This window comes from Bacillus rossius, chromosome 1, assembly GCF_032445375.1.
Source record: "Bacillus rossius redtenbacheri isolate Brsri chromosome 1, Brsri_v3, whole genome shotgun sequence".
Classification (NCBI taxonomy): Eukaryota; Metazoa; Arthropoda; class Insecta; order Phasmatodea; family Bacillidae; genus Bacillus; species Bacillus rossius.
In genome coordinates this window covers 260,808,324-260,835,279 of record NC_086330.1, presented here as the reverse complement: position 1 = coordinate 260,835,279, position 26,956 = coordinate 260,808,324, and the positions used below count along the sequence as shown (strand labels likewise).

Sequence of the window (26,956 nt, the reverse complement as noted above, 5' to 3'; positions counted from 1 at the left end):
TAAGTAGAAAGTTACGGAACTCGACCGCAAATATGAGAGTCTGATTCGAAATACGTGAGAACATTATTTGGAGCGGGGATTTCGATTTGCTCCGAAGCTAGTAGGAAATTACCTGCGGGCCAATCTCGAGGAAGTGGAACAAGGTAACATTTGTTTCACCAATCCTTTGACCTGGCACCGTCACCTATAACCACATTGTTAGAAAAACCGTCCGTCAAATTACGAAAAAGTGTTAATGAAAACTTTCTCCAGAATCCCCCATAAAATTCGAGGTTTTGTGTAAATTTACATTAATTATTTTATTGAAATTTTTTCTGAAAATATTTTTTTTCCTCGGTGATCAAGAAAGTGAAATGTCCAAAACCAAAGTTTAGACTTACAAGTGTGTTGGTCATTACCTGGTTGTTTGTTTAAAACTTTAATATTTTCTTAAATGATCCATGCAATGGGAAATTTCGATATAATGCTGTTTTTTGGGTATACACCATTGCAATTTTGCATTTTTGTCTCGGAAAATTTTCGAAAAAAGAAATGATAAAAAATCCACAGAAAACTAGACTGAATCAGCTGATTTCGGACAAACAGAACCAACAATGAAACTAAACAAGTATTATGGACAACATCACAATGACAGCACGGACAAAAAAAAAAGTTCAACCTCTAAATATCAGACAGCACAAGAATTCATTTTAAGCAACTTAGTCACGAAAAATAATATAACAACACAGACGAACACAGCGGGCTAACAACGACGAGCCAGATTAAATGCAGGCAGTCAACAAACCTGAAAACGCAGCATATAAAAACAACGATGAAGATAAACAAGTTCTATGGACAACACAGCGATGATAGCACTGACGAACACAGAAGGTTTCCAGTGACAAATGACATCAGTAGAGACCTGCAAAATTCGCGTATTCATTTCGTGATAAGCTACAATTCAAATAATTATACCTTAGCGCTGCTTCAACCACTGATTCACTGTTAATCTGGATTAATGAGGGCCAATTAGAGACCCGCGCTCAAAAAAGTGTCGAATCAAAGACACTCAGTCGAGACGACTCACAAGTCAGCAGCCAATGAACAGGTGGCATTTTCCCGAGTGTGTAGAGTGTATTAGAGTCTATCCTGGAGGTCATTGAACCCGCGAATTTTGCAGGTCTCTAGACATCAGTTCTGTTGCCCATAATACTTGTTTAGTTTCATCGTTGGTTCCGTTTGTCCGACATCAGCTGATTCAGTCTTGTTTTCTGTGAATTTTTTATCTCCATATTTTTTTTTCTGTTTTTTTCTTTGTGACAAACAGTGCAAAAATGCAATGGCATATGTTCAAAAAAACCTGGATTTAATTTTAATATTTCAAGATAAAGGGGCAAATTGTGTAACTGTCTCAGTTGTCTGTAATTGTCTGTTCGGGTGCTTTCGGCAGTGTTCGTCCTCGACCCCCGAAGCCACAAGAAGTACATACGCGACTATGCCATGTATGTGTGTGTGTGTGTGTGTGCAGGTGGTGTGCTACTACACCAACTGGTCGCAGTACCGCCTGAAGCACGGCAAGTTCCTGCCCGAGGACATCGAGCCAGACCTGTGCACACACGTCATCTTCGCCTTCGGCTGGCTCAAGAAGGGCAAGATGTCGTCGTTCGAGACCAACGACGAGACAAAGGAAGGCAAGCCGGGGCTCTACGACAGGATCATGGCGCTGAAGAAGGCCAACCCCAAGCTAAAGATACTCCTCGCCATTGGTGAGTTCCCCGAGCCTTCTCCTCGCTGCTTCGTGGACCTCGGTGGTTGGGTGGTCAGTCACTCGCCTCCCACCAAGGTGACCCGGACTTGGTTCCCGGGAGGGCCAAACCCGGATTATTCTCAAGTGGGAAACATGTCGTCGTTGACCGGTTGGTTTTCTCGTGGCACTCCTAGTTCCTCCCAGTGGCGGATCCAGGATTTCAGAATAGCCAGAGAAAAAAATGTCTTAAAATTACTAAATTTGTGTTTAATCTACTCACACTACACATAACATCCAACCACCAGATTTTATGATTATACAAGAAATTCATTAATTATATTAAAATATTTTATTGGTTTCATAAACAATTTTTGTCGGCAATATTAATGTAGCAGACAACTGGTTTTTCGGGGGGGGGGGGGGGCACTTGCCCCTGGTGCCCCCCCCCCCCCCCTTGGATCCGCTACTGGTTCCTCCACATACGTATTTCGTCAATGCTTCATTCTGAACTCATCACTCATCAATATCTCAAATGATTCCGATGTTGACATGATGTAAAATCCATAGTTCAGTTTTTTTTAACTTTGTGAAATGAATATTCTGGACAGATTTTGAGCATTATTCTATTCTCATGAACCATCGTAAACATTGTCAGAGAGCCCCAAATACAAATTAGGAAAATTACATCGTTTATATTCCTCAGTGACTTAAAATGTCCTTTGCTGGTTACTGAAGATTCGGAGAGTACCCTTTCCAATGTTGATCTTAATATCATACATCCAACGTCCTCTATTCGTAGTATGTTTTTCATTGTGGAGTTTCATCCCTTAATTGGTTCCAAGGAAATAAATCTATGTATCTCACCGACATAAAAAAAGGGGCCATTGTTGTAGCCTAATAAATATTTTAGAATTTTGAATATAAGTTTACCTTCCATATATATGTTATTCAAAGCACTTCCGACCAATAGATCAATAGAAACAAGGTGTTATTTGTAGATTAGAAACAAGGTTTATTTGTAGAGTACATTTTAATGATTCGACCATGCTCACTAGATGCAATGTTATGTTCAATTCCCCATATTACTCATTTAGGGGTCGTATCAACTCTGAGAAAACTGTATCTCCAAAATTTATAGTTTTATCAGAAGGGTGTCCAAGTGGTCCCTCGAAATTCATAAACCGACATTTACCCATTGCATAGGTCACAGAGTTTTCTTGCTTGTTTTTTGAAAGGAACGAGTTCTGTAGAAATGCATTGCTCGCTAATCATTTCTTGACTCAGGGTTGAAGCCACATGCATGAAAGTGATGGTGTGTCCTATGTTTTGGCATGTCTTGTTGCGGCAATCACGAAGGGTGTATGCTTCCAATCAGAGTGCTCCCAAATTTTGAAGAGGTTTCTGTTCTTTAGGGAATTGGTGACTCACAACCTCCTATTATTTACAGTTACATTTTCCTTTCTTTTCGTGTCAATGACCAACCTTGTTTTACTCCAGCAAAATTAATAATGGAGGGTCATTTAGCTGGTCCTTGCTTATCATATAATTTTACGAAACAGGTAAATTAATGTATTTCATGAGGACCTGGAATCCAATCACTGGCACTTTAAAATATTTGCCATTCTTTCATTCCTAGTGATCGCAATACCATTGAGCTTGTCGACATATAGATTTCTAGATAGAGCATGCCCGTTGTTATGAAGAAGACCTGTCCCATTATATATTTAAAAGTCATTCTCCTGCAGGTGTTTTATTAAACGAGAACTTTCCCTTAATGAAATCTTAAATTAAACAGTTAGTGGTGCTGAATGATGAAATGTCTAAGGTAGAGGTAATGATAGAAGTGTGCAATCACTTTTAAATACTCCCAACTTCTTTTACATTATCTGCTCTCATGTTTGTAACACACTTCTAAGGAAAAATGTTTCTTAGCTGACTACATTCATTATACATCTGTAGAAACAGAAAATGAACTGTTGTGTGCCCAAGATGCTTAGTATTATTGAAACGACATTTTAATATGAGTAACACTTCTGCTTCTTATTACACGAAATCTACGCGAAGCTTAAATATAGTGAGTGCATTTTAGCTAATATGAACACTTTTCAATATTTACAAATTATTTTCTTTATGCCAAGAACTATCTCAAATATAAAGCTGCTTGCTTAAATGCGATATCAGTTGAAACATATACAACCAAACGAGATTCCAGTTTCAACTGATCAGCCCTAACGAAGCAGTTTAGATGTAACCAAAGGAAGGAAACACAATTAATACTATTAGAAGAGAAGTTGGTGTTAGAGGAGCTATTTGTGAGGTTTATATTCTAGCACGGAAGAAACAGCGTGTGTTGCAACTGCAGTCATTATTAAGAATAAATCGGAGACAAAACACGACATTGGAATGGACTACTGCATGAAGTATCTCCTTTACACACATTTATGCTCTAACCATAAGTCGGTAAATACCAAAATAAAATATTTTGGGCAGAAAGCCATTTAAATAACCAATGCACATTAAAATTGTAAATTTTATTCACACGACAGCTAATGTTTCACCATAAAAATGTCGACAGTAAAATCCCACGGTGATGTTAACTTCTCGACACTCATCCGCGGATCAATGGACTGACAGTTTAGATAGGCCTCTCACGCGAAGTGGTGAGCATTAGTTCACGTCAGTTCAGTTTGATGGAACATCGTCCATCCATTAGTTCATTTCTTAAGACTGATCAAGCCACTGTGCCCTACACAGAAAAAAATATATTTCTGTACATTTACAAAAGATTCCTTTGGAAATTAGTTGCCAAGAAAGTGTTTGTAATATTACGAGAAAGATATTGCAAGTTTGTGCAACACATGGTAATGTTTTTTTTTTTTGCATATAATAAATTCATTTTTCGAGATAATACTGAGTATATCTTACGAAAATTAACGCATGATTTTATATTTAATTGATGTTTAATTCAAGCATAATTTTTGAAACCATGGAAAAGATGATCGAATATTCAACAGTTAGACTTTATGGTTATTATTATGCTTATTAATGTGCACAGTAAGACTGGAAAGCTATTCAGGGAACGGTTTGCAAATAACTTGAACTATTCGATGCTCTGGGCCAACACAAAGCATGAACCCAGTATAAGATCGAACACTAATTTGTAGTGATACAGACGTGGGTATTTGCAAACATCTGTAATGTTACGTGGCCGCGCGGGCAGTGAGGTGTTGCGATGTGCCCGCAGGCGGCTGGTCGTTCGGCACACAGAAGTTCAAGGTGATGTCGGCGACGCGGTACGCGCGGCAGACCTTCATCTACAGCGCCATCCCCTTCCTGCGGGACCGCGGCTTCGACGGCCTGGACATGGACTGGGAGTACCCCAAGGGCGGCGACGACAAGAAGAACTTCGTGCTGCTGCTCAAAGGTGAGCCGGTCCCGGTGCTGGTTTCCCGGGGACATCTCTGCCGTTTCCAACGGCTTGCACTTTCTCAAACCACGCAGATAACTTGCATCGACGTTTTTATACAAGCAGAACCTAATAAAACATACATTTTGTCTTTATTCACCACCCAGTGGCTTATTTGACAACATGCGAGTTGGGTAGCACCCACGCTACGCTCTACCAACTTATTGGGAAGAAAATGTTGTTTAAGAAATACGTTTACCAATCTGCAGAAAAGAAATTATTGTATAAGGTTTGCCAACCTATCTTGTATTATGTAAATCTACGCTGGTAATTGGGAGGGGGGGGGGGGGTGGAAGAAAAATTTCCGGAAAAATATGCAGTTTTATTTTTCCAGAAAACTTTTGCCAACTCACATCTCTCTACTCATGAGACTGCAGCCAATCAGACGGAAAACTCCAACCATCCGTTTGATAAAGCTTTCTAAGTCTAAAGTTCAGATTGATGGATGGATTCAAGCTTTTTGCCTGTAAAATCGTACACTTCCATAAATTCTTTATCATACTTTTTAACACTCTTTGAAGTTTGAGTTTTGAATCAAGCGTCGTCCGAAACACTGAAGCTTAATAAAAGCTTAATAAATTACAATTAGAGCGAAAGATTAGTTTAAATGTTTATAAGTGCATAATGACGGATTTTCGGAGTGTTGTAAATCGCTCTTCGAGTCGACGGAAGGACGGATAACGGACGGATGATTTACGGACACGACGGTCCATTGTAATTCTGGCTATACTTCACGTGTCTGTGTTTCTCCTTGCACGTGCTGGTTGGAACATGTCCCGCCTAGCTACTTTCTTCCACTCCAAGGCGTAGGATTGTAAGTAAGTCTAAAATAGCTACTTTTCAAACGAGAGTTTTTCAGATTACAAAATATCAACATCAACCTATGAGGATTTTGAAACAACTGAACTACTAACATATCATTTACATATTTTGATATTCATTTACTTACAAATTGTACTTATAATCTCGAAAATAATATCTCCAGTAAAATAAATATTTTTATTTATAGCCTACTCTGACTCCCTGGAGTGAAAGTTACAAGAGTGTTAAATATAGACGCCTGTTTAATCTCTTTTTTTCAAGATATTCCCCAAATCTCTGTAGATTCTTTTGCACTTTCCTGGTTGCTGAAACTATGTTTAACATGGGGTAACTATTAACATATAAGTCATGGACGTGCAGTGGTTTACTAACTGCGTTCTCGCTGGTCAGGAAGAGTGGGAATGCGCCTCTCAAAGCCACAGACAGTAAAAACAATGGTGTATTATGGATAATTACACTGTGTTACAAAATATAGCAAAGTCATATTTAGCCTCGACATATTAGGGGTCTCTATTAACAAGAGTCCCATTTTGAGTGAGAGCAACTCAGTGTTTTTATCCATGTACTCCCTTGAACACTCCAATAGATAAGGCGATAATTATTTTTCGCACAAGTAAATATTTGTATTCTTTGAACTATCGTTTATTTTTTATCGTAGCAGAGATAAATAATAAAATGAATGTTCGTATATAATATTTAATATACTAGTTTAATACCCTTGGCTTCGCTCGCGCACATATCGTTACATTGCAGGAACAGTATGTGAAAAACCATAAACGTCCTAATGTGCTGTTATAAAGTGCCAGGGCAATGTTATGTTTTATTCATAACAAAACTATTTTTTTCGAAAGTGGCATGTTATTAAGCCTGTTTAATTTTAACATATATATATTAAGTTTACCAATTTCCTATCTTCCGTTTGAGTGTGTCGGATTAATAAAACACCTTGATGAAATATCAACTACCTCCTTTCCACTCAATTATGGAGAATACTTAAAAAATTGGTAACATCAGTACTTATTAATTTTTTTATGTAGATTGTCCCAACTTCCACATTTCAATCTTTGGTGGATTTAGCTACGAGTATATTCATAAACTAAATTTAAAAAGAAAGTTCCAATTTTACCTTATTAAGAATACAATCTCAAATTTTGTAGAACAATCTCGTATTTATTTTGAGTAGATTAAACATACGAGCCGTTTTATCTTTCAAATTAGTGGATTCATAGACGTACTTGGATAAAATAAAAACATATTACGAACCTCTTGCCTATTTCCCCTCATGTGCAGTGTGGTAGGTTCTGATGTAGGTATTTTCCGTAATGAAATAAAATTAACCCATTTTACACCTTTTAGACTTCGGATAAAGATAAAGAGAAGTTTATAGGTTTTGGTAGTTTATCATGCATACCATATACATATTTTAACTTCTCCTTGATTAGCTTCATAGATATGTATATTTTTATAAACTCAAACTTTTTTTTAATTTTGAAGAACCAGATTCTCAAAAATGAAAATGAAAAAGTCACCTAGGCATGTTTACACACTTTATGTTTTTTTACACATTTATTATATCTATTTTGATTTGCTACGAATGTATGATTATTTTAAAACAAAATCCACACTATTATCACCCCTTTAGCGATTGAGTTTCAAGAAACTGAAGATCCAATACCGTGACTTTTGTTCGTTTTACTTGCTCACATTCTGATTCACCGCTCCAGTACATTCGAAGCTAATAATTGTACAGAATGTCCATAAAATAATGTCCCAGTTTCAATGGTATATTATAACAGTTAAATATATACTTTTTACAAGATATCACACATAAAATTGAAGGCAAATTAGCCTAGTTTTTCTTACAAATTTTACAAATGTTCAATATATGCATCATTATTTATACGACACACATCCAACGTTAAGTCCAATTCTTCCCCCACTATGGTTTACACGTCCGGAGTAATGGAAGCAAAAGCCTCTTCAATGCTGTGCCTCAACTCTGGCAAATCATTAGGTAGCGGCGGGTATTCCTGAGAGGTCGGCAGGGCAGGAGCCGTTGCGCCAGCGGAGACCCGTGACCCGGCCTTGTGTCGCCACTGCCCGCTCCGCTGGCCTCCGGCATTTCGGCAGCGCCACTTCCCGTTTGGCAACCGCGTTTCTTTTCGCACAGCCTCCGCCTCGGCAGCGCGCCTTGTTTACAAGTGACGTCACCGCGCGCTGGCAGGCGGCAGGCGCGAGTGGGTACAGGCTTTGAATATATATACTGTATAGAAGTCGCCAGCCCAGGTTAAAATTTCTAATACGGTTTTGAGGTAGTCGGTTAATTCACCGCCGCAATCGCCACCATCTCTAGGGCATCGACTTGTGGTGGTCCCTAGCGGACAAGTCTCGAACTCTTCAAACACCCCTTCCCCCTCCCGCTGAACGTTCTTGAGCTGCAGTGAATGATGGGTTAGGGGTGCGGGGAATGACAGTGGGCGACAGCGCTGCGCTCTAACGTGCAAATAACAACTAAGACGATACAGGGCGTTACGGCAGCGCACTGCAGCGGTGAAGTTCCCAAGCTGCTCATCATACGCTTCTGAAAAACGTAGAGTAAATCCTATCCACTCGCGACTTCTATACAGTATATATATTCAAAGGTACAGGGCGGCTCGCGAGGAGTTACCGCTTATTCCTTACGTCATTTAGAGCGATACATGCCACATAAATGTGGGTCTTAACCACAATATAACAGAGTAATTTATGTATTTATTTATTCGTCTTGTTTTATATGTGGCGAAGTTAAGGCGTGGACACCGCCTTGTCATATTACATTTAACCACGGATTAAAAATAAATAAAAAATATGACTTTTCCAGATAGAAAGAAACACTAAATAAAAAAGAAACAAGTGATCGCTTAAAAAAAGACAACTAAGAAAATAGCTCACTTAAGCTGACAGTATGTGTTCTTAAATGGTGGTCTCATTACTTACATTTAAAAAGTACACATTATAAATATAAAATTAAAAATTAAAATAGAAAAACAAGAACAAAAACTATAATTTACAATCAATAATAAAACTTATATAAACTACAAGGCATTACTTTAAAATAGAAAAAAATAATATATTACCATATAAAATGTATAGACCAACCACACACACACACACACACTTGTACCTGAAGTTGCTTGGAAAAAAATTAAAAAAGTACCACATTAATAAAATAATATGCCATTCAGAGGTTAATAAAGTGATGTATTATTGGACTGCTTTGTTTACATTTCAGCATCACAATTGCGTGGAACAAACGTGCAAACGATGTTCAAACGTGCATTCGCACATTGGCAGCACGCTTATGTAGCGCACGAGTCGCTTTATGTGACTCTACGAGTAGGCCAAGTGAACAGAGACTATCCGTGAGGAAAAGAGGGCGCCTATCCCATCCCTCTTTCAAAATGTTTTGATGGGCCGATACTCAATTAGTATTCCTACATTTATTTTATAAACAATATGTATTTAATATTACAAACAAGATAATTTTATCAGCGATGGCAATATTCACACATGAAATATCATCGGTAGGCTGACTGTAGGCCTACATACACACATAAGCGAGACATATTTAGGGCCACGTATTTTTCGCGATAAAATCTAAAGATTACCAGACTGCAATAAGGTTATCTTCCTTGTGATTGTTGACCGTCTGCGAGTGAAGCAGTTGCCTTATGGCCCGAATGGCTATGACTCGAGTACAAACAAAAATCATGTACCTGAGGTAAACTCAACCAATCATGAACTCTCACCTGGTCTCGATATCATTTCGCGAAAAATACATGGCCCTACACATATGCATGAAAAACAGAAAGTAGGCCTAAAAGGGGTTGATGTTTTAACAGCTCTTAAGGTAACGTGAAATGGAGAAGATCATACTTTAAGTTTCTTCAGTTATAAGAAGAAGAAAAAGGTATCACGTTTATTTAGCGAATTCATTTTACTCTTGCCAAGTCTGAAACTGTCTTTTTATAATCAGGCCTTTTAGAGTACTCATCTACTTTGACGTAAAACAGATAAATATGTGCTTCAAGTCTACGTTGCTACCCAGTAAATCCGTGAAATTGCAAAATATTTGTGGTTTAATTAAATTTTACCGTATTAAATATATGAATATCTAAGATGACCGATCTTCGCTTGTGAGTGGTTAATAAAAAAAATAGTATGGATAAAATATAAGCGGGTACCTATGTGTCATGTTTCGTAAATGCTAGATTTTAAGTAAATTTTATTTAGCTCTTCACCCCTCTTCCAAAAAAAATAACATCGTCATATAGCTCAACCAACATTATTTCTAACATTTAAATTTATTATGCGATTTATCAAGTTCCATTTTTTTCAAACACAAATTATTATTATTATTTTTAGTAGGCTGTGGTGAAGAACTCAAATGTAATTTTATCTAAGAGGGAACCTCTCTGCCGCCGTAACACTGCTTACCGTTTATCAAGCTCAGCCGACAGAAAGATATTTTTAGCTTTTTATCACCAGAATAATTTTTCTCTAATAATTAAATATTCCAATATCGTTTTAGCTTAACAAGGTTATCTTTAATTTCTGATTTAAAAAAAAGTAGTCTCTACTGCCCCAAGTAAATAACAACAATAATGTAAATTATCTCTTGGAGTTCTCAGTAAATGGAACTCATCGGGAGTGATAGTCGATGTGTGCAGAGACACGCAAACTTTACGATATTTTCTACGACTAAGTAAGACTCCACAAACGTGTGAATAATCTAGTCGATGCCACTCGAGAACATACATTTGCACTCTAGTCTGACGCCAAATAAGAACGCGAATTTTGCAGGTTCACTAATAATAATAATACTAATGACTCAAGTACATAAGCATTCCGCAGCGCCACTGTGTGTGGAGAGCAGCGGCAACAGTAAACCTCGAGCAGCCGTGAGGTCAGGCCATCTATCCTTTCTTGGGAGATCACAATCTCAGTCTAAATCAATAGTGACTTGTTACATGTATTGTTTAGTGACAGTGTTGTGCACGAAGCAGTGTTGAAGGCAAGCAAAGGATCCTTGCTTGGGAGATCACGACCTTGTGAACCTGGGAGATGTGTTGCACTGACGGCGGGGTGTGCTTGTCGCAGAGCTGAGGGAGGCCTTCGAGGCCGAGGCGCAGGAGGTGAAGAAGCCGCGGCTGCTGCTGTCGGCGGCCGTGCCGGTGGGTCCCGACAACGTGCGCGGCGGCTACGACGTGCCGGCCGTCGCCAGGTAACCGCCATGCAGCCGCTCCCCAAGCCTTCTGCCCAGTCTTCTACGCCCAGGACCACCTTCGCTGGCACAACCTGCCACGTGTGCTCGCTGGGAAGAAGTTATCTTTCCAGAACCGAATAATAGATGCCAAACCTAATACAATCTTTAATATGGGGACATGTATTTTTCCTTTGGACGAAAAGGAAGAACAAAACCTTCCTGGAGCTACAGTAAAATATGAAACAGTAAATTTAAATATGTGCCCTTAGCCTGGAAGCCAAGACTCTGTTAACAGCATTGTTCGTAAAATACTTCAGTCCACTCACATGCATATCAACAAATGAATTAAAGAGAGGGGTGGAAAAAAGTATAAGTTCATTGGTTTTAAGGTCTTTATTTTCGTTACTTTTACTCAAGAAGCAAACTATTAAAACATTTTATATGATTTGATGGGTCACATTTATGTGGCTAGTAGTTGGCAGGGATTGGTTTCAATATCAAACTCTGTCAAACATTCGAATTATTCGGGGATTATTGAGTCCAACGTAATTTTATAGTTATCTTTGTGGAAAATCTTGATGGGGTGCTTGATGTATTGCGTTGTGAGCCATGTCGTGGGTCGCAGCTACCTGGACTTCATCAACCTGATGGCGTACGACTTCCACGGCAAGTGGGAGCGCGAGACGGGCCACAACGCGCCGCTGTACGCGCCCTCCTCCGACTCGGAGTGGCGCAAGCAGCTCAGCGTGGACCACGCCGCCAACATGTGGGTGAAGATGGGCGCGCCCAAAGACAAGCTGGTCATCGGCATGCCCACCTACGGCCGCACCTTCACGCTGTCCAACCCCGACAACTTCAGGGTCAACGCTCCCGCCAGCGGGGGAGGCAAGGCCGGCGACTTCACCAAGGAGGGAGGATTCCTCGCCTACTACGAGGTCGGTCAACTTGGCATCGCGAAATTTGGATTTTCCATTGACACATTTACTCACACTTACCCAGAGTCTTAACCTCTCGGACACCCTTTGGCCTAATCATAGATTTTTAAAACCCTGGCCTGGTCACATGTTCTTGTAAAAGTACTTCCACACTAGTAGGACTCATGAATAGAGCTACTAATATTTCACTGGTTCTTTCCGCTCTATTCTCTACTAAACTGTTCTAAACATAAGACAGTCACTCGACTTGATAACAACATTGGGTCATCTACGCCGAGTTGCACATATCTGGCGCAATATAAACCAGCGAGTGCCAAGATAAATGTAGTCCAGTCATGGAATTAAAGCACATGTGTGATTTCTTCAATCCCATAGTATGTGGTACTGGAGATCCTATCACACAGCGACTACTTTGAGCTCCTCTCTCAAGTCTCAACCATTAAGAGCAATTAGTCTATGCCATCTTAGCTTTTTCAATATTTCTATATAATATTATTTTTAAGCATTTTGTTGATTTTCAGCTTGGGAAGGTTAAGTTATATTTGTATTGCCTTTTCTAACATTTTAAATTCTGTTATTTACCAACATGATTCAGTCTGTACATGCCTTGAGGAGATAATTGATTATTTAATGCAGGAAAATGCAACTTTCACAATAATTACCCAAGGCTGTGAATGTTGACTTCAATAAATACCAAAAGCAAGGTTTTATAATTTATAGGGCAAACATTTTAATACTGAAACTATGTGGCTAGCTGTGGTATAATATTTAAGCTCATAATATTGGGACCGTTATATGATGGGTTGTTGGTGCCATGCAACTGTTCCTACATCACACAGATAATTCTGTCACTGGTATTGAACTTTGGTAACTTCTTTGTTGTAAACCATCTACTGCAGACTCCTCTGTTGTCCTTCCTCTGATCATTTTTCTCAGTGTTGTCCCTGATAAAATTCGAAAACTCAACAAAAAAGTACTTATTAATATAAAATAATATTTTATTAATTGTGGTCCTTGGTAAGATCACTGTCCAGAGCTAAAAAAACTTAGCTAAAAATCTTAATTAAAATTCGGTCTGTCTAAATTTCTTAGTAGCCGCTAGGAAGCTAGCGCAGCTTGGGCTCGTGAGCGAGATCGACTTCGTGCACTCGCTGTTGCTGAAATGTGCCGGTGATTTCTTGCACCTGTTGTCCCAGCAACACGCAGAGGGTACACGGCGTGTCCCCGTGCCGCAGATATGCGAGATGCTGAAGAACGGAGCCTCGTACATCTGGGACGACGAGATGAAGGTGCCGTACGCCGTGCAGGGCGACCAGTGGGTGGGCTTCGACGACGAGCGATCCATTCGCCACAAGATGCGCTGGCTCAAGGAGAACGGCTTCGGCGGGGCGATGGTGTGGACTGTGGACATGGACGACTTCACCGGCTCCGTGTGCGGCGGCGGGGTCAAGTACCCGCTCATCGGCGCCATGAGGTGAGCCTTCTGCGCCTTCTGCGCCTTCTGCGCCTTCTGCGCCTTCTGTTGGAGCCGCAGCTGGGATATAAGCAGGGACAAGATCACATGGCGAATTGCGATGAACCTAACTAACACCGTAAAACATGTCAATACAACATGTAACACCGAAATGAACGCTAATACACCTTTTAGCCCCAAAATGAAGGTACATCTGTCCGCGCCAACGGTTTCTTCCTTGTGATTGGCGGAAGTATGCAAGATGAGCCTTATGAGGCCTGGTCATTCATGACGCATTTGCTTCCACACACTGTTGCTGCAACTAAGAACTGATACGTAGTATGTCTTGGTATGTTCTGTGTACGGATCATAGTAGTATAGTTTGGCCGGAACTGGCGCAGGGTCCAGGGGCGAGGAGCGATGAGCTGCACGCTCGAAAAAATGTCACGTTCCGGCCACCATATTGGATGGGCGTAACGGGACACAGCGTAACGGGACAAGCATGACATTGACCTTTGACCCTCAAAATTCGCCAAAATTGGGCAAAAATTGCCCAAAATTCCACAAAATTCGTCAAAATTTACATTTCTGTGAAAAAAATTCCGCCAAAAATTCTCAAAAAATTCCACAATTTAAAAATCAGGATTTCGAAAATCCTCAAAAGTCGTTTTGTCCTAGAAAGAACCCAAATTCCTAAAAGCGGCTTAAAACTCCTAAGAGCTAGCCGCTCTAAGCCGCAGAGGTCATGACCTTGAAAATTAGGATGCCATGACAGCCATTTTGAATGATGACGTCACCGTTGCATTTTTCGTTACGTCCGCCATCTTTAAAATCTTGATTTATTATCCGATTTTAATGAAATTTTTTTTAAAATTTATAAAAAAATTCAATTAATAAAAATTTAATAAAAAATATTTAAAAATCATACATTAACGACACGGAACTCGGAGTCCTCAGTTCGAACCCGACGAGCGCAAAAAAAAAAAATAAAAATGGCGACCGATCCTTCCCCCCGTGGTGACTTTTGGCAGACTGACTCCCACCACTTTTTTTCAAAGCATATATATCGTCACCTAGTATGACATCATGTCCGCCATCTTGTCTTCGTTGCTGGAGACCACCATCTTGTTTTCGTCGGCGAGAGTGCACTGACGCCATGTTAGTTTAGTTCTTATCCGCTAGAGTGCAGTAATCATTTATTACTGTAACACCCGCCATCTTGAAATTTAGCCGCCATCTTGAAAATCCGTAATTATTTAGCTAGAAATTCGGGAAAAGTTCTTAAATTCATTAAATAAATCACTCATTAACTTACATATCGATTCGATCCGCTCCTGTCCTTGGTTCGATACCCGATCGATACAAAACAACTTTAATTAAAAAAATACTAAAAAAAGTGTTAGGTTTGAGAAACTAAAAACACCACAAGTTCTTTTAAAAAAAATTTTATTACATAAATTCAATACACTACTACAAGTACAAAAAAAAACACTGACAAATTACCAAAGCCTTTTGGATACCTCGATTCAAACAGTCTTCTTGTTGTATGGTACTACAATTGTGTATTACATAATCCCTTAATTTCAAGTTTTTGATCTTCTCACAGTACGTACAGTCGGGTGATGGAACACCGATGGATGCTCCTTCCTTCATCAATGCCACTGGAACTGTTGACAACCATTGTAACACTGCTGACATGCTAACTTCTGAAGCCTTTGAGGTCTGCTCTGCAGAAGATGTTGCACGCGTCGAAATCTCCTACTGTGCTGAGAGAGCAGGTGTAGCTGTAGACATCGTTGTCATCGTGCTCTGCACTGATGATGGTAGACCTTCGATCCAGGTTGGTATATATAGTGGTAATGATGCCATCGAGTTCTCAAGAATAGCTAGATACCGGTCTATTATGTTATACAAGTCTAACTATCCGATCCGTTCATTACCGCAGCCAGAGACGGACTGAAGTCCATATCACCAGGGTCTCACTTATATAGACTCATCAGTCGGTACAACACATGAGTCAAAACAAGATCCATGTTCATTATACTTCTCGGAGCATTTTTTATAATGAAGATGTAAGCTATCAAGACGTGAAATTAGTTTTTTGCACTTATTGCACTGAAACAGTATTCTTTGAACATTATTCTGACAACTGCTTCTTTCATGTCTGCGAGCATTTGAGGTGATAGTAAATGATGCGTCACAGTATTTGCACTGACGCAATGTATGCTCTTCATTAGTTGAAGAATCCATTGCCGACGATGAAACTTCGGATGATGGTGGTATCACATCTGTTGAAATCTCTTCCAATGTTGACGCCGTCGTTGCCAACGGGATCTGCACCTTCTCCATCGTAGCTGTCGTCAAGGTTCCCGTAGACGATGGTACAACGTCCGAGTTCGACGTTAAAGACGGTAAAGATGCCATCGAGGTCTCAAGAACAGCTAATTGACACGACTTATGCACCAGAAGAAACAAACTAGGTGATCCTTACACCGCCGACGTCAGTAACAAACTGAGTGTCCTGCTGTCTAGGACTCGCTTATATACATGCACCGTATGGAATAATACGCTAGTCAAATCAAGAACCATTTACAATAATACTAAAGTCAAATCTACAAATTAAAAAGAGGATCATTTGATCGAAAAAAATATCGATCTCTCCGATATACGCCAGGCTCCAAGAGCTACAATTCACGTCATCAGATCCATCTACATTTTGCTCCTATGCTTCAATTGACCATTAGCTGCAAGTGCTCCAACAGCTCCATCAGCTTCAACACGTAATGTACGCAATGTACGCGCAATACATGCAATTTACACGCAATAAATGTAATGATTACACAGTACACACAGGAAACGGAACGTACACACAGTACACACAGGAAACGGAACGTACACACAGTACACACAGGAAACGGAACGTACACACAGTACACACAGGAAACGGAACGTACACACAGTACACACACAGGAAACGGAACGTACACACAGTACACACACAGGAAACGGAACGTACACACAGTACACACAGGAAACGGAACGTACACACAGTACACACACAGGAAACGGAACGTACACACAGTACACACAGGAAACGGAACGTACACACAGTACACACACAGGAAACGGAACGTACACACAGTACACACAGGAAACGGAACGTACACACAGTACACACAGGAAACGGAACGTACACACAGTACACACAGGAAACTGAACGTACACACAGGAAACTAAACGTACACACAGTACACACAGGAAACTAAAAGTACACACAGGAAACGGAACGTACACACAGTACACACAGTAAACGGAACGTACACACAGTACACACAGAAAACGGAACGTACACACAGTGCACACAGAAAACGGAACGTACACACAGTGCACACAGGAAACTGAACGTACACACAGTACACACAGGAAACGGAACGTACACACAGTACACACAGGAAACGGAACGTACACACAGTACACACAGGAAACGGAACATACACACAGTACACACAGGAAACGGAACGTACACACAGTACACACAGGAAACGGAACGTACACACAGTACACACAGGAAACGTAATGATCACACATACAGTAGCGGAAACACACACAGGCTTAGTTGGAAATCAGAATACAAAAAATAAAAACATTAAATTTTTACTTTCAATATTTTATTACTTCTCAACATTACACAAATACAAGTAAAAGAAGCCATTATTGTATGTAGCCAGCTTTCCTCAGTTCTTTGAGTATGAAGGATATTTCTTTGATGCACGGATAGTTTCCTGCACAAAGCGAGCCATGTAGAAGTCTTAGCCGGTCAACCAATATGTTTGGATCTTTCCATGATGTGTAATCAATCTCTTCTACCACCATCTTACTTGCTTGTTTATTATAAATACTTTTAATATCACAATCATCCCAGTGATCATAATAAGCATTATCAGATTTATTTATTATAACACGACGTTTCCATCGTTTCGGTCTCAGGACATCGCCACATTCTTCGATCTTGTCAGCTCTAGGTGCTTCATCACAGTCTATGCCTTTGTCAACAGCCTCAGAGTCACTGTAACAATCACTGTAGAAGACATCCTCTTCACCCAGATTACCGTATGAATTCGCTATCGATGATGTCGAAGTGTCTTCATCGTCTTTATGCTTCCTTTTTAGGAGTCCATCATTTTTACAAAGAATGGAGGATCTACTGAATATAGGCTTGAATGTATTCTCACTTTTCACGGTGTTGATACTTCCATTAGTTTCAGTCTTCCCGAAGCCATTAGCATCCTTCAATTTATGTTCTTCCTCACGATCGGGTGAGCTAATACCATCACGCTCAGGACAAGGAAAATTATTGTCATAATGCAGATCACTCTTTTTTAGTCTAGTGGATCCATAGGTGTCCTCTATGCCGTAAGTAGTCTTGACTTTACATGTTCTACCATGTCTTTTTAAGCTGTCAATTCGTGTTAACAACCTGCTACAACGATTACAGCTTAACATGTTGCGTAGTGGGTTTCTAGCACAATCATTCTTCTCATGACGTCTAGCATTCCTTCTCATGACAAAATCCTTGCCACAGTATCTACAGCGGCTTCCTTCCGATTCAGCTATAGATAACAAACCACGATCCATGGTAGCTTCTGTGACTAATGTTAGATACAAACTGTCAGTTTTCTCCAATTGGAACCATTTCTTAAATAGAGTTTTTGAAATATTTCATCAGCGAGAGTTAAGTTATCTAATGCAAAGCAAATTAATGCAAGTAGTTCCGGCTGTCGTCAACAGATGGCACCACGTGTTGCTTGCAGGTAAATAATATATATATTTCATTAATGTGGGATGCGGAACGCTCACTATCGATCGCAAAGGGAGGTTGGCTTCGATAGTATCCAAGGAGAAAAAAGTTCGTCCTTCCTGCTAGTGCTTCTCAGATTTCTCACGGTCCGCAATCTTGGATTGTGACGTCACGGCGGCCATATTGGATGGTTGTGACCTTGACCTTTGACCTTGACCTTTGACCGAAACCGCAGGAATGATCGCAAGCACACGGATTAACATTCAAAATATTGATAAGAATAATCAGGAGCACACAGAGAAAACCATCAAAATATTGATAAGAATAATCAGGAGCACACGGAGAAAACCGCCACAAGTTTTCTTTGATATCATTAAAATACAAAAAAATAAAAATTAATAAAAAATAAAAAAAAACGAAAAAAATTCAAACATTCTGGCTTGTACCAGAACTCTATCTTTGCTCAACAATGAGAAGTTCACAAGCTAGCAGAATGTTTGAATTTTTTTCGTTTTTTTTATTTTTTATTAATTTTTATTTTTTTGTATTTTAATGATATCAAAGAAAACTTGTGGCGGTTTTCTCCGTGTGCTCCTGATTATTCTTATCAATATTTTGAATGTTAATCCGTGTGCTTGCGATCATTCCTGCGGTTTCGGTCAAAGGTCAAGGTCAAAGGTCAAGGTCACAACCATCCAATATGGCCGCCGTGACGTCACAATCCAAGATTGCGGACCGTGAGAAATCTGAGAAGCACTAGCAGGAAGGACGAACTTTTTTCTCCTTGGATACTATCGAAGCCAACCTCCCTTTGCGATCGATAGTGAGCGTTCCGCATCCCACATTAATGAAATATATATATTATTTACCTGCAAGCAACACGTGGTGCCATCTGTTGACGACAGCCGGAACTACTTGCATCAATTTGCTTTGCATTAGATAACTTAACTCTCGCTGATGAAATATTTCAAAAACTCTATTTAAGAAATGGTTCCAATTGGAGAAAACTGACAGTTTGTATCTAACATTAGTCACAGAAGCTACCATGGATCGTGGTTTGTTATCTATAGCTGAATCGGAAGGAAGCCGCTGTAGATACTGTGGCAAGGATTTTGTCATGAGAAGGAATGCTAGACGTCATGAGAAGAATGATTGTGCTAGAAACCCACTACGCAACATGTTAAGCTGTAATCGTTGTAGCAGGTTGTTAACACGAATTGACAGCTTAAAAAGACATGGTAGAACATGTAAAGTCAAGACTACTTACGGCATAGAGGACACCTATGGATCCACTAGACTAAAAAAGAGTGATCTGCATTATGACAATAATTTTCCTTGTCCTGAGCGTGATGGTATTAGCTCACCCGATCGTGAGGAAGAACATAAATTGAAGGATGCTAATGGCTTCGGGAAGACTGAAACTAATGGAAGTATCAACACCGTGAAAAGTGAGAATACATTCAAGCCTATATTCAGTAGATCCTCCATTCTTTGTAAAAATGATGGACTCCTAAAAAGGAAGCATAAAGACGATGAAGACACTTCGACATCATCGATAGCGAATTCATACGGTAATCTGGGTGAAGAGGATGTCTTCTACAGTGATTGTTACAGTGACTCTGAGGCTGTTGACAAAGGCATAGACTGTGATGAAGCACCTAGAGCTGACAAGATCGAAGAATGTGGCGATGTCCTGAGACCGAAACGATGGAAACGTCGTGTTATAATAAATAAATCTGATAATGCTTATTATGATCACTGGGATGATTGTGATATTAAAAGTATTTATAATAAACAAGCAAGTAAGATGGTGGTAGAAGAGATTGATTACACATCATGGAAAGATCCAAACATATTGGTTGACCGGCTAAGACTTCTACATGGCTCGCTTTGTGCAGGAAACTATCCGTGCATCAAAGAAATATCCTTCATACTCAAAGAACTGAGGAAAGCTGGCTACATACAATAATGGCTTCTTTTACTTGTATTTGTGTAATGTTGAGAAGTAATAAAATATTGAAAGTAAAAATTTAATGTTTTTATTTTTTGTATTCTGATTTCCAACTAAGCCTGTGTGTGTTTCCGCTACTGTATGTGTGATCATTACGTTTCCTGTGTGTACTGTGTGTACGTTCCGTTTCCTGTGTGTACTGTGTGTACGTTCCGTTTCCTGTGTGTACTGTGTGTATGTTCCGTTTCCTGTGTGTACTGTGTGTACGTTCCGTTTCCTGTGTGTACTGTGTGTACGTTCCGTTTCCTGTGTGTACTGTGTGTACGTTCAGTTTCCTGTGTGCACTGTGTGTACGTTCCGTTTTCTGTGTGCACTGTGTGTACGTTCCGTTTTCTGTGTGTACTGTGTGTACGTTCCGTTTACTGTGTGTACTGTGTGTACGTTCCGTTTCCTGTGTGTACTGTGTGTACTTTTAGTTTCCTGTGTGTACTGTGTGTACGTTTAGTTTCCTGTGTGTACGTTCAGTTTCCTGTGTGTACTGTGTGTACGTTCCGTTTCCTGTGTGTACTGTGTGTACGTTCCGTTTCCTGTGTGTACTGTGTGTACGTTCCGTTTCCTGTGTGTGTACTGTGTGTACGTTCCGTTTCCTGTGTGTACTGTGTGTACGTTCCGTTTCCTGTGTGTGTACTGTGTGTACGTTCCGTTTCCTGTGTGTACTGTGTGTACGTTCCGTTTCCTGTGTGTGTACTGTGTGTACGTTCCGTTTCCTGTGTGTGTACTGTGTGTACGTTCCGTTTCCTGTGTGTACTGTGTGTACGTTCCGTTTCCTGTGTGTACTGTGTGTACGTTCCGTTTCCTGTGTGTACTGTGTGTACGTTCCGTTTCCTGTGTGTACTGTGTAATCATTACATTTATTGCGTGTAAATTGCATGTATTGCGCGTACATTGCGTACATTACGTGTTGAAGCTGATGGAGCTGTTGGAGCACTTGCAGCTAATGGTCAATTGAAGCATAGGAGCAAAATGTAGATGGATCTGATGACGTGAATTGTAGCTCTTGGAGCCTGGCGTATATCGGAGAGATCGATATTTTTTTCGATCAAATGATCCTCTTTTTAATTTGTAGATTTGACTTTAGTATTATTGTAAATGGTTCTTGATTTGTCTAGCGTATTATTCCATACGGTGCATGTATATAAGCGAGTCCTAGACAGCAGGACACTCAGTTTGTTACTGACGTCGGCGGTGTAAGGATCACCTAGTTTGTTTCTTCTGGTGCATAAGTCGTGTCAATTAGCTGTTCTTGAGACCTCGATGGCATCTTTACCGTCTTTAACGTCGAACTCGGACGTTGTACCATCGTCTACGGGAACCTTGACGACAGCTACGATGGAGAAGGTGCAGATCCCGTTGGCAACGACGGCGTCAACATTGGAAGAGATTTCAACAGATGTGATACCACCATCATCCGAAGTTTCATCGTCGGCAATGGATTCTTCAACTAATGAAGAGCATACATTGCGTCAGTGCAAATACTGTGACGCATCATTTACTATCACCTCAAATGCTCGCAGACATGAAAGAAGCAGTTGTCAGAATAATGTTCAAAGAATACTGTTTCAGTGCAATAAGTGCAAAAAACTAATTTCACGTCTTGATAGCTTACATCTTCATTATAAAAAATGCTCCGAGAAGTATAATGAACATGGATCTTGTTTTGACTCATGTGTTGTACCGACTGATGAGTCTATATAAGTGAGACCCTGGTGATATGGACTTCAGTCCGTCTCTGGCTGCGGTAATGAACGGATCGGATAGTTAGACTTGTATAACATAATAGACCGGTATCTAGCTATTCTTGAGAACTCGATGGCATCATTACCACTATATATACCAACCTGGATCGAAGGTCTACCATCATCAGTGCAGAGCACGATGACAACGATGTCTACAGCTACACCTGCTCTCTCAGCACAGTAGGAGATTTCGACGCGTGCAACATCTTCTGCAGAGCAGACCTCAAAGGCTTCAGAAGTTAGCATGTCAGCAGTGTTACAATGGTTGTCAACAGTTCCAGTGGCATTGATGAAGGAAGGAGCATCCATCGGTGTTCCATCACCCGACTGTACGTACTGTGAGAAGATCAAAAACTTGAAATTACGGGATTATGTAATACACAATTGTAGTACCATACAACAAGAAGACTGTTTGAATCGAGGTATCCAAAAGGCTTTGGTAATTTGTCAGTGTTTTTTTTTGTACTTGTAGTAGTGTATTGAATTTATGTAATAAAATTTTTTTTAAAAGAACTTGTGGTGTTTTTAGTTTCTCAAACCTAACACTTTTTTTAGTATTTTTTTAATTAAAGTTGTTTTGTATCGATCGGGTATCGAACCAAGGACAGGAGCGGATCGAATCGATATGTAAGTTAATGAGTGATTTATTTAATGAATTTAAGAACTTTTCCCGAATTTCTAGCTAAATAATTACGGATTTTCAAGATGGCGGCTAAATTTCAAGATGGCGGGTGTTACAGTAATAAATGATTACTGCACTCTAGCGGATAAGAACTAAACTAACATGGCGTCAGTGCACTCTCGCCGACGAAAACAAGATGGTGGTCTCCAGCAACGAAGACAAGATGGCGGACATGATGTCATACTAGGTGACGATATATATGCTTTGAAAAAAAGTGGTGGGAGTCAGTCTGCCAAAAGTCACCACGGGGGGAAGGATCGGTCGCCATTTTTATTTTTTTTTTTGCGCTCGTCGGGTTCGAACTGAGGACTCCGAGTTCCGTGTCGTTAATGTATGATTTTTAAATATTTTTTATTAAATTTTTATTAATTGAATTTTTTTATAAATTTTAAAAAAAAATTCATTAAAATCGGATAATAAATCAAGATTTTAAAGATGGCGGCCGTAACGAAAAATGCAACGGTGACGTCATCATTCAAAATGGCTGTCATGGCATCCTAATTTTCAAGGTCATGACCTCTGCGGCTTAGAGCGGCTAGCTCTTAGGAGTTTTAAGCCGCTTTTAGGAATTTGGGTTCTTTCTAGGACAAAACGACTTTTGAGGATTTTCGAAATCCTGATTTTTAAATTGTGGAATTTTTTGAGAATTTTTGGCGGAATTTTTTTCACAGAAATGTAAATTTTGACGAATTTTGTGGAATTTTGGGCAATTTTTGCCCAATTTTGGCGAATTTTGAGGGTCAAAGGTCAATGTCATGCTTGTCCCGTTACGCTGTGTCCCGTTACGCCCATCCAATATGGTGGCCGGAACGTGACATTTTTTCGAGCGTGCAGCTCCTCGCTCCTCGCCCCAGGACCCTGCGCCAGTTCCGGCCAAACTATACTACTGATCATGAATGTAAATGTGAAATATTGGCGTTATTTTCTAGTGTGAATTTAAGCTCCACAAAGATGGACATTATCAAGTAGTCGTCAGTTGTTCCTTGGTTGCTGCCAAACGCATCTTTCACTCCGGGTTGCACATGATTCAGTCAAAAGTTTTTTTCATAGCTTCTGGTCTTTTACAAACACGTCAGATAACCTGTGCCCCATCGCCAATAGTCATTGATACCAAAATATATATTAAATACTTCGTCACAAAAAGAGAGATAATTTTATATTAATAATGTTTTATTATTATATAGATAATTAAAGTTACATATTACTACAAATTATTTAAATATTTATTTTAATTAATATTTAATTAATGATATCAATATATTTGATCAAACCTAATTTTATTATTTAGCTATAATATATTAGATTCTTATTATATTAGATAATATTTACATGATAGTGATCTATACTCTAAGTATTAATAAGTATTTATTACATTATTTAATATTAAAGAATTTTATTTAGTTAAGAACTATATGTATAGCATTAAAACATACTATAAATTGAGAAATTAAATAATACCAATTATTATAGAGTTGATATATTCTAATTGAATTCTTATTATGTGATTTTAAAACTAAAAATGTATTATAAATTGAATTTTTAATAAAAAACTTAATTTATATTTTTTCTCCAAAAATAACTTGTGTTTGCAGGTCACTAATCACACGTTTATAGTCCTACGTTTAGTTACTGCTTTCTTGTAAACACATCCCGATGTTCTTTTATGTTTGTTTTGCCAAGGCACCACAATTACAACTAATCTCGAAGGGCGAATCCAGAAATATATTAAGGGAGGGACAGAGCACAAAATGCAGGTCTATTTTATTTTAAAAACCTTACACATACACAAGCTAAGGCCGAGGATTTATCTAATATTCCTTGAATTTTTCGGTCTCCGGACCCTTACTGTCCCTCAGCGGCTCTACGGTTCTGGTACTGAATGTCCAGCGATCAAATACTAGTCACGAGGACACACAAACACCAGTATTGTTTCCAGTGAGCTCTGGTAAAAGATTAAAACATGTCTGTCTCAAAGAAGCAGTTTTACTGATAGATCATAGTGGAACATGTCGCATAAGGCCGGGTTATGTATTAACGCGAAGTAATAAAAATAATTAACTAATTCAGACTTTAATTTTCGGCGACATCAAGGTCATTAGAGACAGAGACGTTGAGAGGTGAAATTATGTGTATATTTGGGAGAACCCCGAGAAAACCCACTGACTCGAGGCAACATCCACCACGTTTCCCGCTTGCGAAAGAATTCCAGGCACGACTCCACCCAGAAAAGACCCCGCATCGCCTTGGTGGAAAGCGAGTGATCTAACCACTTTTTTAAAAATATTTATTATTGATAATTTGACAGGTTCGTTGACTTTGACGTGTTTTGACCAAATTTTACGGTTAAAATTTTACACCCATGCCTTATGTGGGATACGAACCCAGAACCCCTCGAACCGAGAGAATGCGTGGGTCCGACTGCGCTGCTGAGGTCGGCATCCACTCCACCACCTTGGCCTCCTATTTCCGAAATGTATCTGACTAAGGTCGGGGTCATGTACCTTCCTGAAATCTGACAGTTCTCAGAAGTAGTACCATTACACTGTAAATATATATTTTTGTAAATGGAACAGAAATATTCATGTAAAATAACAGATGATTGTCAATTAGTGCATTTACATATTGTATCACTACAAAATAGTGTTCGCGGTAATACTGGTTTGAATTCTTAACCGGGCATATATGCTTTGTATTGTCCCAGTAGCTCCAATAGTTAAAGTTATTTGTATACCGTTCCATGAGTATATTTGCAGTACTAACTTCGCACGTTAATAAGCATAATAACATAAAACAATGTCTTATTATTAAAAAAGACTATATTTTCCATGGTTTGAAAAATAATATGCTTTAATGAAACATAAATTAAAATATGGGCCAATTTTTGTAAGAACTACTCAGTAGTAACTCGAAAAACGTAGTTCATCTATACACAAAAAAAAACCACAGTCATGTGTTGTAGGAAGTTGCAATATCTTAATTGTAGTACGTCTTGGCAACTGGTTCCCAAAGCGCAGTGAAGCAGCAGTTCGGGGCCAGGTGACGCGAGGGGAGAGTGACTGTGGCCGGTGTTGCAGGGAGGAGCTGAGGGGCATCTCGCGCGGCAAGAACGCCAAGGACGTGGACTGGAGCAAGGTGGCCAACACCATCGTGGTGGAGGCGAGCACCAAGCCGGCGCCCATCAAGATCTCCGTGAGCGAGGTGCTCAAGAGGGTGCGGCCCTCCAGCAAGACGGCGGCCTCCTCGCAGGCGCTCGTGGACCCCCGAGGTGAGACATCGCCCCCGGCCCTGTCGACACTGGTCACGACCTCGGGGGGCATGGGGTACCTCCCAGTGTAATGGCAAGTCAGAAATTCTGATATATAACAGCTTCATTAAAATTATATTTTAATATATGTCTCATATCTTTCAAAATTCATTAAAATTAAATTTAAATTAAAAATATGAAGTAGTTAATTTTTTGTTATCTCTACATAAATTTAGTTTCAGTGGTTTCTAGTGGGTTACAGCGCGAATAGCCAAATGTTAGGTCGTTCACAGTAACACATCCAGGTGAATTAATTGTTTATATAGAAAACTGATACATATTTAAATTAAAAGCCCTGTGAACTTCAAAAATGATTTATTTTACAATTTGTAACTCAATTACGTTATATGAGAAAATCTTACCCATGAAAACAGGAGTTTATTTAATATGCATCAAATGCTTGTAACCCGCAGTGGAATATCCAGTGGTAATGAATGAATGATGTCACTCTCACGCAGGTGCTTGCAGGTGGCAGCAAGGTTGTGCAGGTTGTGACGAGAGAGAGTCATGCGCCCCAGATGCTGTGCTACATGACCAGCTGGAGGTATCAGGCTCGCAGGAAGGGTGTGGAGGTTGTGACCACTGTGTGCTTGCAGCGCGCCCGCCCCAGATGTTGTGCTACATGACCAGCTGGAGGTATCAGGCTCGCAGGAAGGGTGTGGAGGTTGTGACGAGAGATCACTGTGTGCTTGCAGCGCGCCCGCCCCAGGTGTTGTGCTACATGACCAGCTGGAGGTATCAGGCTCGCAGGAAGGGTGTGGAGGTTGTGACGAGAGAT

General features: G+C 39.8%; 1 protein-coding gene across 1 annotated transcript in view; it reads left to right on the top strand.

Annotated features, from left to right (window-relative positions):
* The window catches only part of LOC134527520 (probable chitinase 10), a 186,454-nt gene that overhangs the window by 134,885 nt on the left and 24,613 nt on the right, over positions 1–26,956 (top strand). The window contains exons 4-9 of the mRNA XM_063360255.1: positions 1,508–1,745; positions 4,971–5,150; positions 11,154–11,277; positions 11,885–12,194; positions 13,430–13,668; positions 25,949–26,139. Of these exons, the coding sequence (XP_063216325.1) occupies positions 1,508–1,745; positions 4,971–5,150; positions 11,154–11,277; positions 11,885–12,194; positions 13,430–13,668; positions 25,949–26,139 (1,282 nt within the window). The remainder of the gene's footprint in view (positions 1–1,507; positions 1,746–4,970; positions 5,151–11,153; positions 11,278–11,884; positions 12,195–13,429; positions 13,669–25,948; positions 26,140–26,956) is intronic.